Source organism: Lacerta agilis, chromosome 14, assembly GCF_009819535.1.
Source record: "Lacerta agilis isolate rLacAgi1 chromosome 14, rLacAgi1.pri, whole genome shotgun sequence".
Taxonomy (NCBI): Eukaryota; Metazoa; Chordata; class Lepidosauria; order Squamata; family Lacertidae; genus Lacerta; species Lacerta agilis.
In genome coordinates this window covers 20076603-20097481 of record NC_046325.1, presented here as the reverse complement: position 1 = coordinate 20097481, position 20879 = coordinate 20076603, and the positions used below count along the sequence as shown (strand labels likewise).

The following is a 20879-nucleotide window of genomic DNA, read 5'->3' as shown; positions in this document are numbered from 1 at the left end:
CAATAATTACTCACACAGCATGGTAGGGAGCTTGTGGTCTTCTAGAGACTCAGTTATACAGCTGCAAATAAAACATTTTAAGTGTGTTGTAAAGTGCAATATACAAATGTGACACTAGATGGTGATGGTAAGCTATGGGAAATTCAATATATTTTTCAAAACGTGTTTGTTTTTAAAGCATTTTCACAGTATTTTTTATATGTGTGTAGATTCCTCCTTGATCTTGGTGGGCTCAAACTCCAATTCCCACCAGCCCTAGTCAGCTTGGCCAATTTCTACACAAATCCTTGGCTTTGTGTCCTTTTTCAGGATGGATCCATTTAAATCCAGGCAATTTATGCCATCCATCTGAATTATAATTTAATTCACCCAGAAACAGGGTTGATTTAAATCCAGTTCCCAACTTTATAATTCATTTATTTCTTGAACAAGCATGCATGCTAACTGCTTCCTGTGACAATTCAAAGGCATAATATTTTTTTACAGCTAAATAGAGCCATTGTGCTACTCAAGGACATAACCCAAAATCTCTGGCAATGGAATCCATGCGCTTTTCCTACTATGGAATTTGTGCTTAGGGGAACAACTGTGAAATGGAGGATTTCTGCTTGGCACTATCTGTACACATAATAGAGACACTTAAGTAAAATCCACTGCCTTGAAGGTTAAGGGCTTGGACTGTTGCACTGGTAGTTGTCAGAAGTTTTGGACACACTGATCTAATACTTTCTGAAGTGAAATAAATTGCTGGAGTTGGTCATTTGTTTATTGTCTTAAAAATAATACACTATCTAACAGTCTAAGATAATGTCATTTTTCACACACAACTTTTCCATTTTGGCATTATCTCTGTTAAATAAATCATGACACAATGTAATTTGTCATGTGTTGTTGTTCATCTGAGGTTGTATTTACCTGATTTTAAGACCTGCTAAGGAACAGATGATTGTTATTATGTCTTCATATGTAAAACCGCAGAATTCAAAGAGGGCGCACTTCCCCCCCCCCATGACTGTGTATCATAGAGAGTCACACAGCCCAATCAAGAGGTTCTTTGTTATACATTCAGTGACTCCAGCATGCATAGTTCTATTCCCTTCAATGCAATTAAGGAACCAAGTAATATGGCCCATGGAACACAGCATATCATAATTGTGGAGCAAAGTGATTGGGGGGGGGGGATGAGACATTTATAAAGATTAATCCCAGGGCCCGACAGCGCCAGGTTATTTAGCCTCCCCCCACCCCCACTGAAATCCCTATGCACACTGAACTAGACAAACAACACACACCCATACAAATACATATCTCAGTACGACTGGGGAAATAATTTAAATCACAACATGGAATGAAAAAGAAGATTGGGGGGGGGAACCAAGTTCGACTAATGAAATACGATTCTTCACCCACCACACAAACAAACAAACACAGAACCCTGATTCTTTCAACCTCTGGCTTAAAACTTGTCAAATATGCCCAGTTGAAATACAGGTTCAGATTGGAGAAAAAACCTTTAGTATTTCCAGAATTTGAATCCAGTGTTCAGAAGAGTCACATCTGAAAACTTTAAACCAGGATGAAATGTAGTTTGTGTGTGTGTGTGTGTGTGTGTGTGTGTGTGTGTAAAGCAGATAGAAACTTTTGATAACTCCAGAATATGAAAACATATCTTACATACAGGAAGTTGATAGGTTAAGGGAATATCTGCTACATTTTTTACTGGTAAGTAAGAAACCGCCAGCAAAAATCCTCATTGGCCATGTACAAATATAAAAATAAAGCCCTAATTTCTACCCAACTTAATGATCATCCTTTGCATTTGAAGAACAACGTTTGTTTTAAATGGTTTGCTTGTCTTGCTTAGAAGTTCTTGAAATGTCTCTCACATCCGAGAAAGCAGTAATTCTAATAAAAAAAAAAATTCCAACAATAAATAAAAAGAATGATCTCCCCACCCCCCTTTGAAAAAGGAGATAATGAAAGCCATCTTGTTTGGTACAGCTAATGCCGATGCTTCACTGGGGAATAAAGACCACACCTCAGAAAGGTCAGTGAGAAGCCTGATGGCATCCTTCTGTTTCATAATCTTGCTGGTTAGGAAAAGGATTCCCTGCTGTCTTTTGGTTATATGAGAATCAGTAGACACAGCAAGAACATCAGAAGGTTGGCACTGAGAGAAGAGGCATGGGAAGGTAGGTGGACTCCAGGATGCTTTTGGCCACTGGTGTCTGACCTCCAGTAATGTATGTCACGCCATTCACGTAGTCCATGGCTAATTGGGCCTTTGACAAATTGGATGCCTGGGATATGGCTGTGGATCCACTTTTGGTAGTACGTGAGCCGACTGTACACACCAGGGCGGTTCTCAATGGCACATCCTTCACCCCAGCTCACAATGCCAGCCAAGACCCATGACTGGCCAACTGGGCATACCATGGGACCCCCAGAATCACCCTGTGAAACAAAGAAACAGAAATGAATAATAGGGGCCGTGAATGGCACAGTTGCTATCACCAGCGAGGTCCTCTATTAATTTTAACAGCAAGTTGAGGACCCCCTAGATGTTCTTTTTAATGCACATTCATGATGATTTGCACCCATGATGCTGTTGGGGCTGTCACACACAATCCTACTTTCAGTACTATTTGTGCGTGCAGAAGATTTGCAACAGTCACCTACCATTTTCAGTGAGTGAATATCCCTTGACTTTTTCAGTTGAAATCCCATAACTTTTTATACCGCAAATGTTCTGGTTTATTTCCATTCTATTTTTTGCTGCCCCAGAGCACCGCAGAATGAACTAAGGCTGCATTTAGACAGCAATTTATTTTGTGTCCCCAATGATTTCTTACCCGATGATCGCTGCATTTTATGTGCTTTTTCACATGACATAAAAGGCACAAGAAAAGCTAGCAGGAGTTCCGTACTTATTCCTATATTAATTGGTTCCAGAACAAAAATGCTTGCAACTGTGTAAACCCTGAAAAGTGCAGGAGTGTTGTGGTGTTTTTGTGGTTCACAGCATGTGATGAAACTTGAGGCAGTGTTCCAGCATACAGTTATTTACCCCACCCGACGCCAACCCCCCGTTTTCATGAGGCAATCATAGGGGAACAGAAGCACACATGCAAATAAAAAGTTGCAACATTTCCATTGACATCTGCTGTTGTGTCACACCATGCCCACTGGTGTGAATGAAATTTAGCGTGCCATGGCACTTATATATAATTTTTTTTTTAGAGGGAGGGGGAGTGGTCAATCTGAATGATATCCGTGGGGTCCCTTCCAGGCCTCTGATCCTGTGTCTGTGAGGTTAGAATCTGAAATACAAAACCTGGTGAACTGCTCAAACCAGTTGTTTTGCCTTGGCTGGCTTCATCGGCATCTCAAAGAGTAAGATAAGAAGAGATGTCATAATAAGAAATAAATATGCTTGGGGGGGAGGGGGGTGTTAAGCATTTCTACACCCCACCCCTGACCTGTTTTGATACCACTTCGTCCTAGGAAGGAGAACAATAGGCCAGGGTGCATTTTGTGTGTGCATTTTGTCTGATGCTGGAAGCTGAAGGAGTAGAGAACTGAGTTGGGAAAATGAAAAATTAACAGAACCAAAACTGAAACACCATCTCTATTCTTGCAGCTATTCTTGTAGCTAATAGCAGCTATGGAGGCCATTGAATTTTAATTGAAACCACAGTGGGAAGGGAGAGCTAATCACTCCTGCATTCTGTGATTCCTTCCCTCTGTAGTTTTTGTTTGAATTTTTTAAAGAAGAAGAAGAAGAAGAAGAAGAAGAAGAAGAAGAAGAAGAAGAAGAAGAAGAAGAAGAAGAAGAAGAAGAAGAAACATTAAATGCAATCCCACCTTCCTGTCAGATCTAGTTTGGCCTACAAACTACTTTCAACTCTCTTAAGACATACACACAAATATCCATCTGTGCTAGCAGCAGAAGTTGCCAAGCAATAATAGAGGATCAGGAGGAATATTTACACATTTTTAGAAGTGAATGAACAGATTAGCACTCTCACCTTGCATGCATCTTTCCTGCCCTCTGCAAAGCCAGCACAGATCATATCATCCTTGATCACCCGTGGGATCGGGCCATCAGCTATGTTGGTGCGGTAGAGGGCACTGCATGTCTTGGAATCAATAATGGGCACCTGCAACTTCTGCAGGGTTTGTGGGGATGGAAGGTCGACTGGAATGACAACAACATGCACCACTGAAGCACTTCCTCCCCTCCTTAAATGCACTTTTGGGGAGGGAGTGTGTGTCCTCACATACATGCAGTGACATGCATTGGGCCTCTCTGTCCCATCATTTCTCATATTTACCAATCTATTCACTTTATTTATTTATCACATTAATGTCCTCCCTCCCTCCAAAAAGTCTAGTGTTGTGCACATGGTTCTCCCCTTACTTATTTTATCATCACTAACAACCTTATGTAGTTGGTTAGACTGGGAGAGAGTGATTGGCCCACTGTCATCCAGTAGGTTTCGTGGCTGAGTGGGGATTTGAACTTGAATATCCCAGGCCCTAGTCCAACACTCAGATCACTACACCAAACAGGATCTCTTAGCCACTCCTTCTTTTCTTTCTCCCTCCTATTGTCACTGGTGGAGGAAGGGGGTGCGGGGGGTGCGATCCGCTCCAGGTGTCATCCCTAAGGGGGGTGACATCGCCACGCCACCCCTCCCACGCTTGCCGTGTGAGCGGCTAGCCGCACCCCCACAGGCTGGCTAGCCCTGCCCCCGCGCCGCTCCGGGTGCTGGAGCGGGTAGCTTCGCCTCTGCCTACTGTGAACATTTTAGTTGACCACTCATTTCATCAGGAGTTTCTTCACCACCTTCCATGCTCCATAATTCATTCCACCACTCACTCATTCATCCAAAGGTGGATTTCCACAATTCCTTCCCTTCACATAACGAAAGCATAAAGTTTTGAGGATTGTCCCTATGCCACGATGATGACATGCGTGGTGGCAACACTTCCTATCAGCTTCATATCTGTTGGCCATGTGCACATATTACGTCATGTGCATACGGTTATAATAATAACTTATAATAATAATTTATTATTTATACCCCGCCCATCTGGCTGGGTTTCCTCCACATGAATAGGATTCCTGAGATTGGAGCACAGTGCTTGCATTTCCCCGATCCTCACAGCTACAATATATGCAGCTTCAACAGGGGCAGGCAGGGCAAACCAGCATGCTCTCACAATCTCCTCGCAATGCATTTTAGACACAATGAAGCATCATGCTAAGCCACCATTCTGCAGGAGAGCAAAAAGACTACTGGTTGTGGCAGAATTGGCCACACAATTCTATTTCCCGGGAATCTAAGCTGTTTGCCAATGTTTTGCTAATATATGCTTGAAAGCATGTGGGCAATGCTAGCAGAAATTTCAGAAACTGAGAGGGTGCAGCTAACTTAAGGGCTCATGCACACTTACCTTTGTTTGGTGCTTTCTAGGAATACGTCTGGGCTCTCCAGATCCATGTCCGAGTGGTATTTTATTGTCCCAGCACTTTTACCACTTAATCGGAGCAAACAGCAATCCATGGAAAACCCAATTGCCATTTGTTTCAATTCAGTGGTAAAACACACATTTTCCCAGGGACAAAACAAACAAAGCACACACTTGCACGTGGTCCTGGAAAGCCCGGACCTGTGTCCAGAAAAGCGACACAAAAGCAAATGTAGATAAGATATCCAATTGTCAGGGACAGGGCTTACATTCCTCCCCCTATTTCACAAATAAGACAAGGAAAATAAACTACGGATAATGAACAAATTCACATTTGCTTTCCTTGGTATAGGGTTTTCATATTTAGTTTAATATAAAGCAATTTTACTGGGTACCCTGATTTCTTTTGTAAAGTTATCACTATATCTTTTTTCTCCACACAAGTAGTGCCTGCCCCTTATCCTTCCTTGTCTCCCCCTTCTCTCTCTCTCTCTCTCTCTCTCTCCCTCTCTCTCTCTCTCTCACACACACACACACACACACACACACACACAAACCTGAATGACGCAGGTTGCCCCAGCCGGTGACCCAGCAAACTTTGCCTGGAGGAAACTTCACAGAAGCATCAGGCAGGCAAATGGGTAGGATAAATTCCGAATAGTGGACCTTCCTGGTCAACTGCACAAGAGCGATGTCCCCGCTGCTGGTCTGTCCTGCATAAGTTGGGTTTACGATGACCTTCTTCACTCCCAAGCAGCATGACTGTGGGCCAGGATTGGATAGCTGGTTGGCCCCTAGGAGGACCTGGTACTGGGAGAGATCCCTGAACCTGGAAACATGACAGAAAGAGTGGGGCTACGCATATGAATGGTGTTCGAGGCTGGTTTTTGGAGCAAATTTTGTTTGGAGAACTGCACTGCAAAAATTCGACAAGTGCACATTTTCAATGATTGCTCTGTGTCAGTTTGCATATTGTTTCAGAAAGTGTGAGTTTGATAGTCAAGTGGGGGTACCCGGAATACTGCTGTCAGAAGCAGTGTCCTTGTGGAAATTGGCTAAATGTCTGAAATAAATCCAGACATATTGCAACCCATGTCAGCAGTGTTTGTTTTGCCAATTTTTCTTTCCGATTTGTGCCCCCACCCCCCAAAAATGCTCAACAACCTTTGTGTCCAGATTTCACTTTTTGAAATATGGCAACCCTACAAGATCTAGTATTCTGGGATGGGGGGTCCAAAGGAATCAGTAACCCAGGTTTGCCATCCCACCCTGCATACTCACTGATAGAAACAGTGTGCTGCGGTTATCACCCACTCGTCGGAGATGAGGGACCCTCCACACACATGCCTTTTGTTCAGCTGTAAGCTGATCTGCCAGGGGAATTCCCCTGGCACTGTGTCCTGTCCTTTCACAATCCGGTTGAGGCTGACATGAGGCCGCCCACAGGCTGCAAGAAAGGACAAAGATTCATTCAAACTGCCATGAGGATAGGGTGGAGAGGAGACACTGAGATCATATGGATTCTAATTGATAATATAGTGGAGACAGGTTTGACTCAACCTTTACAGCACATTCACATAATCATATGGCCATCTTCATCATTATCCCTGGTGAGAGAAAAGCAAGCCAACAGCAGTGACTCTTATATATATACAATGGGCAGAATCTCATGAAGGCTGGGGAATTCTGTCTCTCATAGGAGCCAACTCCTAGGGGCCAAGTTCCCTTCAGCACCCCAATAAAATATTCGAAGGGCTGGGGCCCCCAAAGTTGATGGGCATTGTCATTCAAATGGTGTGCATGCACCGCATCATGTGCAGGGCAGGGCTTATCTGCTTCCCATATTTATTCAAGTTGGCACCCCTGCAGTGTCTCTGCATCAAAAGGTATTCAGTGCTTCACTTGCCCCAAGGCAGAAACTAGAAAAAAAATTACTCAATGCTAGCAAAACAGCTCCATAGAAGACTTCTCTGTGGATGAACAATCTGGGCTCATGACATGCAAAAAAAAATTGGAATTACTTATTCCATGCCTCACATATATGCTCCAATACACAGTTGGACAATTACTGGACAAAGTAATTGCCGAGCCAAATATTTTCAAATGAAAAAGCTGAATTTGGAGGGGGAACACAAACCCTGCGTAAAGGCTTTCAACCCCTGGAATCTCAAACCGTTCAGAGATTGGGGTGGCATGCATCAATACATTTGAAACAGAAGGAATTGAAATGCAGAAAATGTACACTCACCACTGGTAGCCTGAACTTCTTGCAGACCTGCAACATGACAAGACAGCAGTGAGAGGGTGCCAAGAAATCCGATGGGATTCACTGGATCTAAGACTCATTGGTGTAGCTGCACTGTATCTCCAAACAGCAGCTCTACTTTATCCCAAGCCAATGCTCTTGAGACAGGAAGCATCCTTGAAAAAGACAACATACATTCCCCCCCCATGACGTCCCAACGCCAACACAACAATGTGTACAACTCTATGGACCACCAGCAGTCATCATCATTCCCTTTCCCAGTGAATGTGCCAAATAAAAGCTCTCTACGTATGTTTTTGATCTCTTGATGTTAGAGAGATCAAATGAGCAGGTTGTATTAATGTATCAAATTTGCAGATGAATCAGAACTGGGAGGGAGTGCAAACATTTTAGAGGATGGGATTAATTCTTTTTTAATGTTCTTAGTAAAATGGTAGACATCAACAAAAACTGGTTCTACCAGAATCAAACCAAAACAAGGAGCTCATTCAGCTGAAATACCGAATGAAAAGTTTCTCCTGTTGTGTACATATTCCTGTCTCCTGGGTGGCACTAGAAGATCCCTTCTCTTTTCTTTCCCAGAAATTACAGCACACAGACACGTATTCTGTTTGGCCTTTAACTGGGAGGTGGGCAGCAATTATACAGGATTATGGGGCAGGTCAACAGGGTGGTTGTATGTGGATTGTTGGCTCTAGCTGGGCTTGAGGTGGGGCAGCTAAGCTGACTGCAAGTCTAGCCCATATCTTCATCCCAACAGCCCACATACATCCATGTCTCCAGTTGCAATCAAGAAACAATAGACTGGTATGCTTCATAATTCCACACTGTCTGGGACATCTACACTACCTTGTCCATCTTGATCATACCAGCCTCTCCTTCTGTACTGTGGCATCACAATTTCCGTTCCAGTCAAGAACGTGTGCTCCCAAAGTAACCTCTCTCTCGAACACTAATTTAGCAAAGCCGTAATTTACTTTCCCCCACCTACCTGGCAACACCCTGAAACCCAATTATAACATCATCAAAATCAACTAAAGAAACTATTATGATGTCTCTTTCATCTCCATTAATGGCTCTTCCTTGCAGACACATGTCTGGTGCAGGATCGTTACGATGGTATCTCTCTGCTTGTTAGTATTTCCTTTTTTCTTTTTTTAAAATATATTTTTATTAAAGGTTTCCTGGTTTAAAAAAAATACATGTGTTGTCTCTTTTCAAGATATGTTTTCTACAGATCAGTTTCATTTGTTGAGAGACATTAGTGTGACATACAGTGTTAGGTTAGGAAAGGGGGTGGAATGGTAAGTGGGGTGGGGTCAGGTGGTTATGCTTCTATTCTTCTACTTAGTGTATATGTGGGGTTTTGTGTCAGCATTACTTGTATGGGTTCTCTTACTATTCGCTTGTTGTATTTCTTTGGAAGTGAGAGAGGTTGGAGTGGCTTAGGGTGTGGTTGGTCGTCTTTGGTTGGCTGTAGTGAGATTTGTTTTTTGTGTGTGAGTGGGGTGTGTGTGTATTTTTGAATCAAGTTAGCCAGATTGATTTGTATGCTGTCGGCGGATTCTTGTTGTTGTTTTGTTGGGGTGTGTATGTGATAAAGAGGAACCATACCGGGTTGAAGGCATCTCCTTCTATTTGTCCCCATGTCAGTTTCAGTTTATTGGTTAGTTTTTCTAATCAAGCTGTTTCCCATACTATTTTATACCATTGGTCCATGCTTATGCCTGACAGGTCTCTCCAGTGTCTGGCTTTAAAAAGGAGGAGAAGCAACAAAAACTGAGCCGCAAATTTTCCCTCAGGTCTTGAGTTCCTCTGAAGTTAGAGGCAGAGGGAGCTTATTAAGTCTCACAACCGTATTCAGGTAGATAACCCAGCCCTAGGAGCTGCCTTATGCCAAGTTGGAGCACTGGGCCTAGAACTTCTCTCTACTCAGAAAAGTTGGGTGAGCATAACCATGTATTATTAAGCCAAGGAACAAACATGCCTTGGTTTTAAAGCAGTGGATTTCAAGCAGCTGCAGAATAAATGAATGCAGCATACAACAGGTAGAAGAGAGACTTGAGCAACAGTGTAATAATGGATGAGGGAGCATTGGCATTGATCCTTGGCACCATAGGTAGATTAGAGTGTCTGCTTTGCATGCAAAAGAACATTATTCACGTTGTTGGATCTCCAAGTAGAACTGGGAAAGACTTCATCTGAAAACTTAAGAGAGGTACTGCCAGTCAGTGTGGACCTGAAGTGGGGAACATTTAATGATTCAAACATAGCCAACCCTTTCAGGTCAGCATTCCAGCAGCAGACTGGGTCAAAGGTGGAAGTGGGTGAGGAAATGTGGGTATGGCCAAAAAATGGACTGGTTTGAAATGAAATAAATTGAAATTAGGGTGGGGTAAATTAAAATCTACTTTATATTTTGGAAAGTTGATTGCTCATTGTAAGTTGTAAGATATAGTAGGCACATTTTGTATAGTGGTTCCTGAGATCAAGGAGCAGATTTTCATACCTGTTTGGATACAACTGGACACCATTTTGAATGAAAGAGTGGTCAGGACCTTTCAAAACGGCATTGATTTTAACCAGTGAACTGAAAACTGCAGTGATTTTTTTTGGGGGGGCTGTTTCATAGAACTTCCAAGCATGGATGGATTTATAATGGTTTCATTTCTTCACCACCCTCACAAAACTTTAGATTGTGGGCCTGCTCCAAGCAATGCTGGGTATGAGGCTGCCAGTAAAACAAGAAGAAGGGCAATGCTGCTGCTATAGACAATAATGAGATTGAGCATCTGGAGTTATTCAGACATGTTCAGAGATGTTTTCCAATTGCCTCACATGCTACAAGATTCAGCCATTGACTTGAAAACCTCCAGGGGAAATGGCAACTGATTTGCAGTGATGTAAAGGAAAAGGGTTAACCCCAGCAATACCAAGCAGCAGAATGAGCCACAGAACAAGATGGCTGGGCCCGCTCAAGCAGCAGATGAGATGGGAATCAAGTGGTTAAGTGCTGAGGTGGCAGAATGGACTGTAGCACCTCAGACTACATGTGGGTGGGAATCACATTTTCGAATATTTCTTTGTGTTAAAAATGAAGCCAAGCTCAGCAGGAAGAGGGATGGAGTAGAATCTTTGCCCTCAGTGCATTAATTTTCAATTTACAGGGGGTTGTGACATGGAGGCGTGTTAAATAAAATGAGCCCTCACCTGCAGTGTGAAGTAGTGTCATCTGCTCTACCACCTCGTTCTGCTGCATGTGTAGGCCAGACCAAAGATCTAGACCCAACTGGCCCCAGTTTCACAACATTGGTTCACCTATCCCAGAAGCTGGGAGCAGGCTTGAGAACCAGTGTTATATAGTGGTTAGAATGTAAGGGAGATCCAGGTTCATATCTTTACTCAGGCATGAAGCTCACAGTGTAACATTGGGCTCTCCGTATCTGTGAACTTAATCTACTTTGCATGGTTGATGGGAAGACCAGAAAGAAAAAAAGTTGAGCTGAAGAAGAACTATGGAAAAAGAGTGGGAATTGGATAAAAATTAAGTTTCTCTACAGTTGAAAGGATAGGAGAATGTCTAAGTGCTTTACTTATAATAACAACCAGCTGTAGTTAAGCTATAAGGCAGCACAAAGCAGGTAAGGCAACTATAAGAGCGCCGATTAGAATCTCTACAAAACCACAACCACACAGGAATAATCAACAGAGATCAAAAGGTGAGGCAAGAGGGGAAAAAGAGAGGCAGTCGGCAAAGAAGCCAAGCAAAGCCATAATAAGACATAAAGGGAGGCAGAATGATTTAATGTCTGCAAGGGGAAGAAGGAATGTTTCTGAAAATATGTCCTAGAGGAGTGTTAAGAAACTGATTAGAGGGAAAACTGGCTGACCTGATGCCAATAAGGGACACAAGAACTTGTAAAAATTAATAGACCATCAAGCAAATGTTAGAACAATCCAGGGAGGTAGGGAGGTTTACTGGGGGAGATATATATATATATATATATATATATATATATATATATATATATATATATATATATATATATATTTATTCTCCTGATGGAGGCACAAGGGAAACTTATTTGCAGCTGAAAATAGATGTTGGTAGGGTTTGTGAGTCCACTCATGAGAGGTTTGCGGAGAACTGGAGTAAAAGCAAACTAATAAATGCTTGGCATAACTCTTCCCTCAGGCAGAAAGACAAATTCTCTTTGCTGTGATTTCAAAATTGGAGCCATCTGGTTGAGATTTCTAAGGATGAGGTAATGTGGATTTCAAGACACAGCTGGTTGAAATTTGTATACAATGTTCACGGGGAACATTCAGAACTGGTGCTGATGTTTAGAAGCAACCCCCACACTGGATTATATACTACAGTTGGGGTAAAAGCTGTTACAAACTCTCAATACATACCTTCAAAGGAAATTGCCTTGTACTGACTGAGTCAGGCCACTGGACCATCTAGCTCATTCATCACACAGACTGGCAGCAGCTTGCAAGGATGCCAGACTGGGATTTTTCTCGGCCTTTTCTAGGGTGTTTCTGCACTTTACATTTATAGCAGTATAGTTGCTGTTTGGTCAGACATTTTAAATAATGAACTTGTAGCTGATTGTCTGCCCTTTTGGTCGCATGTCACTGTTGTTATGAGTTCTGGGTTTTCCTTTCCACAGTAATGGCAGGTTCTGCCCAAACTGAGAAAAATTCAGTGGCCATAGTCATACCTCTTGGTATCTCCATGTTCCTCCTGCCAGTCAATATTGGGATTATGAGTATGTGCACAGGTATAACCCTTTGTGGATTTTATTTTTTATTTTTGTATTTTATGCCTAGTATTCAATAATTCTAATCTTGTGGGAGTATAGGAGATTAGAAGAGGAGCTCTGTGTCTGCCTGAGCTATGCTTCAGTACCATTGTCTCTGTCTGCAATGTCCGTCCTCTGAACTAAGCTCTCACCAGAGGGAGAGAAGTGGCATCTCCAAAACCATGCCCATCAACCCCTACCCTCCACAAAGAAACCAGAATGATACTTGTAGACATGCCCAACTAATGAAAATATTTAGGATCCATTCTGGATCATTCACAAAAGTCAGATTTTTTGGGGGTGGTAGAAGCGTTTCCTTGAGTACATTGTTTTGGAAAACTAGTTGAATAATGATGGAAGCAATGGGTAAGTGCCCACCCAGGGATTGCTGTGTGTAGGATTCCTCCTGCATTGCAGGAGGTTGGACTAGATGGCCATCAGGTCCCTTCCAACTGTACAATTCTATTATTCTGTGTCATTTGGCAGCATGCCCAAAAATTGAAGAAGGACAAGAAGAAGAAACAGCAGCTATACCACTATAAAGAGTAAATGCAGAAAGAACCAGAATATAGGCAGGGATTGAATTTGGTACTTTTTGCTTGAAAAACTTGTGCTTTGCCACTGAGCTATAGTCCGCATGTGCTGGTGACACTATTTGTATAGTATTGGCTTCAAAGGGATGTGTTTTTAATATAGTAAACCTAGTGTATGCAAGACCTGCTGGAAGAATTCCAGTTCTGTTTCCCAGTCTTGAGCAGAGGAATTTCATGGAAATTCTGTGGTAAATCTGGGCTGGCAGCTAAACCTCTGGCACGTTCACTCAATATCATCAGTGATTAGCTTTACATAAGTGTCCCAGATGCTTTGGTGAAGGCTGCTAACTCATTACAGAAACCTCGGGTGATTAATTGTGCTGTCTATAGTCAATGAATTAATTCATTGATTAAGCCTACATAAATTTTCACAATTGCTCTATAGAAAAAAAGGTGTTATGCTTAAGGCATCTTTGTATTTGCATATGTTTGTGTATGTGTTTGATTAAAAAAATAGGTGCAGAAATACAGCTGGCTGGAGCATGGGAATAAATAATTTCCGACAGGTTGATAGGAGTTAGATGGTAGATCCTATAACAGGGGCATTTCTGTAAACACAGATTTGCCCGTGCTCATTTATAGGAGAAAGATCTAGGAGTTGAAGTAGATCACAAGCTTAATATGAGTTAACAGTGCGATGCAGAAGCTAAAATAGCTAATGCTATTCTAGGCTGCATCAAGAGAAGCATAGGATCCCAATCAAGGGAAGTAATAGTACTGCTCTCTTCTGCCTTGGTCAGACCCCACCTGGAGTACTGTGTCTAGGAATTTACAAGTAAGTTGCCAGCATTGTATGTTTCTAAGGTCCCTAAAAGCATTCAGCAGAAGGAGCAGTTTACACACATCTCTGCAATGCCATTGAATTCTTTTTGTTCCCCTTGTGTTTATCCTTAACTAAAGTGGGAACTCTGCCCCCTCCATGGTGGTTGAAGAGGGGGGGAACCCTATCAAAAAAGAGGGCTAGATGGACTCTAGGATGCTGTTGCGGCACCAGACCAATAGCTTCTTTCCAAAACCATGGTCCATGTGAACTTAACTGTTGTACACTTCCCAAATGAGTAGCAAAGCACTCCAAACTATAATGGGATTCTTGGTGGCTTTGCTCTGCCTCAACTGACAGAGGCAGTAATCCTTTTGAATGCCAGTTGCTGGAAAACCACAGGAGAAGCTGTCGTACTCAAGTCCTGCTTGCAGGCTTGCAGTTAGCCACTGTGAGAACAGCATGCTGGATTAGATGGGCATGAGATGTGGTCCAGTAGATAAGAAACAGGAGCTTCAACATGCTCTTTACAGGTGCTACACATTGCAAATGAGCAAAGACATGTGTGAACTCTACACATCCCAAGACAACATTTAGACCTACCCTTATATTGAGTCAGAAAGCGGGTCCATCTAGCCCCCAAAAACTTACTCTAGAATTACTTTCCAGCATCTTAAGTGAAAGTCTGTCTCATCCTCTGCTACCTGATCCTTTTAACTTGAGATGCCAGGGAAGGAAATGGAGCATGTGTGTGTGTGTGTGTGTGTTTCTGCAGGGAAAGCTTGGGCTCTGCCACTGAGCTATGGCTTTCTCTACTCATTTGAAGAAAGCCTTGGACTTCCCTCTGCTACTTCTTCAGTGCAGGTATCACTGAGGTAAGGTGGAACAATTTTCATCAGGTGGCAGATTTGCCCCATCTCCTCCATGCCTCTGCCATTGCATCACTGACAGCCCCACTGGGACTCTGCCCTCACCGCTGCCACAGCATCATTACGCTTACAATTGTGCCAGCTGCAATAAGGCTGCCTAAAGGGGAAAGTAGTCCAAATATAGGCTAATACATATGAGGGGGGGAAATCTTTAGTTGAGTCAGTCCATTGATCCATGTAGCCCAGCATTGTCTTTTCTGATTGGCAGTGGTCTTTGCTATCACAGTTCAGTGGCAGACCACAACTCAATGACAGAGGACATGGTTTGCAAGCAGAGGGTCCCAAGTTCAATACCTGGCATCTGTAGTTTAAAAAGATCAGGTAGAGGGTGATATGAAAGACCTCTGCTTATGACCCTAGAGAGCTGCTGCTAGTCAGAGTAGACAATATTGGGCTAGATGGACAAGTAGTCTGATGCAATATGTGGTAACTTTCTGTGCCTGTTGGTTTATTCCTGTCCCTGCTACCTGAGGGCATTTAATAGGATGTGCCATGGATTGAAACTGGGTACTTTTAACATGGCAAACATACCACTGAGCTATGAACACCTCTTCCTTCCTCTGTATGCATATCTAAAAGGCTGTTAATACAAGGCCATAAATGAATTTGTTATAAGGTTATTAGAGAATAACAGGACAAAACAATGCTAACAACCTTGAATTCAAAGTTTGGGAAATGGGGTATTGCTGAGACCCAGACATCCTTCTTGGACTTCATTCTTCTAGATCTGTGTCCATAGCCACTAGCCCTTTCCCATTGCACTACTAAAGCAATACCACTTCTGACCTAGAGCTAGGAGCAAAACCAAGGAGTCTTCTCATCCTTCTAAGATTCTAAACCTCATTGTTGTTTTTGGTTGCTATTTAGCTGTTGGAGGTAGGTAAAAATATGGTGGTTTTTCTTACCCATCAGTGCTAACAGAAGCATGAGTAGACGAGCTTCCCTGGTCGCCACAAGGCCTTGTCTTTTGATCACGTGCCACTCCAACATGGTGGGTTTTGCTAGTGCCAATAACCAAATAGCCAATCAGGAAGAATCTGTAGCTTTCCAGAAAGTGGACACATAAGTGATAGGAAGCCACTGAAAGATATCCAGTCATCAGCGACAAGAGTCACCTGACTTATATAGCTGTCTGTGGCAGGTAGGTTGTGTCCTGGTCGAGAATGTTGACCAACAAGTTCAGCAGATCTTGGCACACATCTTTTCCTTTGTTTCTAGCATCCATCCTGCTGGGGCCAATTGCTGAGGTTGCTAGGAAGAAGTAAATGCAACTGAGAGACCACACCTGAACCTACCATGCCCAGCCGTCTTTTCTCCATGTTCATCCACCCTCATCCAGCCTCCATTATTTGTCTAGCACTTTGGGAGTGGTGACACCCCAGGTAACCTATACTGAAATATGAGCTCCAGGAAACAACAACTTGTGAACAGTAGCACTGAAGTGCAATATTTCAGTAAACGTGGCAGCACTGTGATGCTCCTAATAAGGTTGCAGAAGGATAATATTGATTATCCTTCTGCATTGGTGTGGATGGTGCTTTACAAAATATAAGAGAACATGTCCCTGCCTCTGAGGAGCTTACAGGGGAGGAATAGAGGAAGAGGATGGAAATGGATGGGGTAAAGAATGTGGGAAAGTATGCAGTTATTTCAATTGCACATACTTAGACATATTTAGAGTATATTCTTCCCACCATTTATGGAAAGTTTGAGGTTATGGGAACTGAGAAGTTATGCTAAAAGTTTTACATACAAGGTGGGAGATCTTTGAGGAGAGATACGAAGGAAATGGAAGAGTCTGCATCATATAGGTTTTCTGGGAAATAGCTCAAAGCCTCAGGAGCAGCAAGTGAGAAAGGGTGGGGTTGTTGGATGAAGTGGGATGTCTGATGATAATGGAGCTAAAGGCCATGGGCAAGTGTATTTCAGATGTCTTAATTAAGTCTGCAGTACCCATTACCTTGGAAGTGGGCATGTCTAGGATTGCACTGTTAAGTTACTTAAAGAGTTCTACTTCAGGAAGACCTCTAAGGAGGTATTACTCTTAAAAGAGGTCCAGTAAGCAACCCTGGCATTGGACATTGTTTTCATGACAGGGATCCTTTGGATAGTGGAGGAATAAAGTATGCTCCACCATATCCTCCATTCATTTCACTGTTTACTACTGACTTCCAGGATGGAGTGTGTAGGAACAGAGTTGTACACTAGTGAAGATACACTGAAGGAGTCTGGCAGCAAAACCAAACACTACTATAACATGAGGTCACTGGAATCTTTCATACACTGTGTCCACCACAAGGGAATGTTTTTAGTGAATAGCACAAAATGCTTGTGCATTAGGTAGAACCATGAGGTCCAGACATTCCATTTGATGTTTCATTCGAGGTTTTCTTTTCTACCACCAAGAATTATCTTTGTATCATCTTAGATTATATTTGCTCTTTAAAAAAAAAAAAGTGTTAACATCACTTTTTGAAAGTGAAACTGCTTTAAGGTCATAGTAGGGATAAAAAGAGAGAGAGAGATGTTTCTCAAAATGCAAAACAAAAACAACAACAACCTAGAAGCTGAACTCACTAAGAGATAAACATAAGATCAGGCCTACTGGATCAGGCCAATGTTCTCATAGTGGCCAAGACTCTCCCTTCCTGCAGTTTTCATGTATTCAGAAAGATAACTGAGATATCCCCAAATGTTCCTTCCAACAAGGCAACAACAACAGTTTAATTGCTGTAAATGACATCAAGGACTGGCTGTACACTTCCAAAGCTTAATAAATATCTTTTGAAATAAGATAGCTTCTTCTACCAGACCAAAATACATATTACTAAAATGGGGTGTGGGGAATCTGATTTGAGTACCTTATTTGGCATTTTGTTAATGTGCCTTGGCAAATTGCGTGTTCCAGGTGCCTAATTGGCCTAAGACTCAGTCTAAGGCACTGAATAGACATCAAAAGTGCACTTTCACTCCAGAGGTTAAACATAAGTATATTACTTAAAACTGATGTTTCTGGTCTTTCATGGAGACATTACTTTTCCCCATCCAAGGGAATATTCTGAATCATCTGCTTCTTCCCATTAAATTCTTCCCATTTACCTCCTGGAGTTTGGTAAAGCTGCAGAATTCAATACCCAACTGTAGGGGGAGATCAGGTCTTAAGGGGACAGAAGAAAAAAAAAAAAACTTTTCCTGTTACTGGTTTGGCCCCACTTAGCATCACTGCTCCTGCTTTCCAATAATGAGGCACTCACTCCCTATTTAATTAGAGACTCCTCAAGTGGAAGCTTGTTGGACTTTCCAGGAACCCCTTTATTAAGCATCGGCATAGATGTTATTGCTCACCTGACCAAATACACAACATGTTCTCTGCTTTACTCTCTCAGCCCTAATACATCAGAGATATTTCCTAGCTGAAAAAGTGGTTGAGTAATGGAAGAAATGAAATATGCATGAAATATCCTACTGCAAGCAGGCTTTGGCTCTCTAGCAGATTACTTAAATATGAATATTTATGGGGAGGAAGGTGGAGCTATTATTGAGCCAAGTCTTGGCTCCCTCCAGAATATTCCACCTCTTTTTATTCCCCTAACATTCAGATTTCATTTTTAAATATTCTTGGGTTCTGGATGTTCTGCACTGTACATTTAGATATCCTGCACACATACATACACAGACACATGGCACAGACTTTCTGACTTATAGACATCGATCACACTCTGCTCTACTCTGCCCATGCAACAAGGGAAAGATAGAGGACTTTATTCACTTCTTCCTCTACTGCCCACTATATGCCTCAATAAGATCTATGCTTCTTCCTCTAATCCCACCGACTATCGCCAGGGACGATGACTGCATGAAATATCTACTGGTGGATGCCAACCCCTTGGTTTCACGTGGAGTGGCCATCTACATATTACAGGCCCTGAAACTCAGGACCACCTTTTTGGCCAACTTCCCTTAGCCTTAGTCTTATGTATATTCCCAACATGGACACTGTCGTCACGCCCGCTAGTGCTTTTTATTTTATTTGTTTTATCCTGTACGATTTTACTTCCAATTGTTTTAACTGTATCTGTTGCATTCTTTGCATAATCGTGTCAGGCTACTGCCTGGTCTTTTACTATGTGCTATGGCCATAGTCTTATGTATATTCCCAACATGGACATTGTCGTCATGCTCGCTAGTGCTTTTTATTTTATTTGGTTTATCCTGTACGATTTTACTTCCATTTGTTTTAACTGTATCTGTTGTATTCTTTGCATAATCGTGTCAGGCTACTGCCTGGTCTTTTACTATGTGCTATGGCCATAGGGGTAATGAAATAAATAAATTGATGATGATGGGGTGGGGCTGGAATCCCAAATGCAAATTCTCAATTTTAATGGCTTTGATCTACCTACTTTGGGACACAGGTGGCAATGTGCATTAAACCACAGAGTCTAGGGCTTGCTGAACAGAAGGTCGGCGGTTCGAATCCCCGCAACAGGTTGAGCTCCCGTTGCCCGGTCCCAGCTCCTGCCCACCTAGCAGTTCGAAAGCACGTCAAATTGCAAGTAGATAAATAGGTACCGCTCTGGTGGGAAGGTAAACAGCGTTTCCGTGTGCTGCTCTGGTTCGCCAGAAGCGGCTTAGTCATGCTGGTCACATGACCCGGAAGCTGTACACCAGCTCCCTTGGCCAGTAACGTGAGTTGAGCGCCACAACCCCAAGTCGGACATGACTGGACCTAATGGTCAGGGGTCCCTTTACCTTTACCTACCTACTTTGTCTCCTACCTTTGAGTGGAAGAGGTGAAGGAGATGTGTCTTGCTAAGGAATCTTATCAGGCTCCTGGCTTTCCTTTAAAAAAAAGCAACTAGTTAAAAATAAGTCTTTGTATTTTGTATGAGAAGGTGTTGTCCGTGACCAAACAAAAACATTCTATAATCCATTACTGTTTCGGACCACCCATGAAGAGGTGTTTAACTATGCGACAAGATATATTCCTCATTCCATTACCTTCCTGTGTGCTCCACCTTTCCCTGTTTGCAATCTGTTTCCTGGTATTTTCCATTTTGTCCCTATTTTGTTTATGAGGAAAGACAGTAGCTTGCATGCAGAAGGTCTCACTGTAGACCAGGGTTTCCCCAGCTTGTGTCCCAAGCTGTTTTTGGACTACAGTTCCCGTCATCTCTGACCGCTGGTCCTACTAGCTATGGATGATGGGAGTTGTAGTCCAAGTTGGGGAAACCCTGGTGTCAGTGCTTTTTTTCCTGGGGGGACACAGGGGTACGCATACCCCTAAACATTTTGTGAATCTAAGTTTGGCTTCATTGATGGGTAGTATTTCAATATGAGTAGGAAAATGAGAATACCCCTAAACATTTTTTTTAGGGGGGGAGCACTGCCTGGTGCAGACAATACTGAGCTAGATGGACCAATGCGGCTGATTCAATATAAGGCAGCTTCATAAGTGCTTTATTTTAAAAAATGTCTTTGAATACTTTTTATTATTTTGCTGGGTTGAGTTGCAAGAGTCCCCTGTTCAGGGTCTTAAGAACGTAAGAATCTGCTGCAGTTCCCAGCCCTACTTTGAGATGTCAGGAACTGAACCTGGAATCTTTTTCACACAAAACCATGTGCTGTACCATCAGGTATGCTGACTCAGGAAAGCAAATGGAGGAGCCTGATGTTGCACACAACTTTCAGGAGTTGTGCAGCAGCTCATCTTCCATGACCTGCAGCTCCTCTGCCTCCTGCCACCACCATGACCTGTGGGCTGCTTTCTCTCTGTGGCAGGAGGAGGAGGAGGAGCCACTCTGTTGCTGGCTTGCTCAACAGCGTTGCATCTGGGCATCATGCATGATGTTGTGATGTCACACATGATTCCCAGACAAACATCAAGGGGACCCAGCCCCCTGCTAACTCCCACACTCCCTGTCTACCAGCCATTCTGCTTGGACTGATGTGAGTTGGTGTCTGACAACAGCAACTCCCCAACTTTGAGGGCCAAAGTTTTCCCACCCCTGCTGTATACAGATGAAACTACAAAGAACAGCAAGAAAA

At 42.7% G+C, this 20879-nt stretch overlaps 1 protein-coding gene across 1 annotated transcript; it reads right to left on the bottom strand.

The window, feature by feature from the left end:
* Positions 1-2099: 2099 nt before the first annotated feature.
* On the bottom strand, positions 2100-15912 carry LOC117059409 (serine protease 27-like). Its single transcript, XM_033171143.1, has 6 exons — positions 15737-15912; positions 7724-7750; positions 6757-6922; positions 6033-6304; positions 4029-4198; positions 2100-2454 (listed from the first exon to the last, which is right to left on the bottom strand). Exons 1-6 carry the CDS (start codon positions 15819-15821, stop codon positions 2125-2127), a joined length of 1050 nt encoding a protein of 349 aa, XP_033027034.1. The 5' UTR covers positions 15822-15912; the 3' UTR covers positions 2100-2124.
* Positions 15913-20879: the final 4967 nt, after the last annotated feature.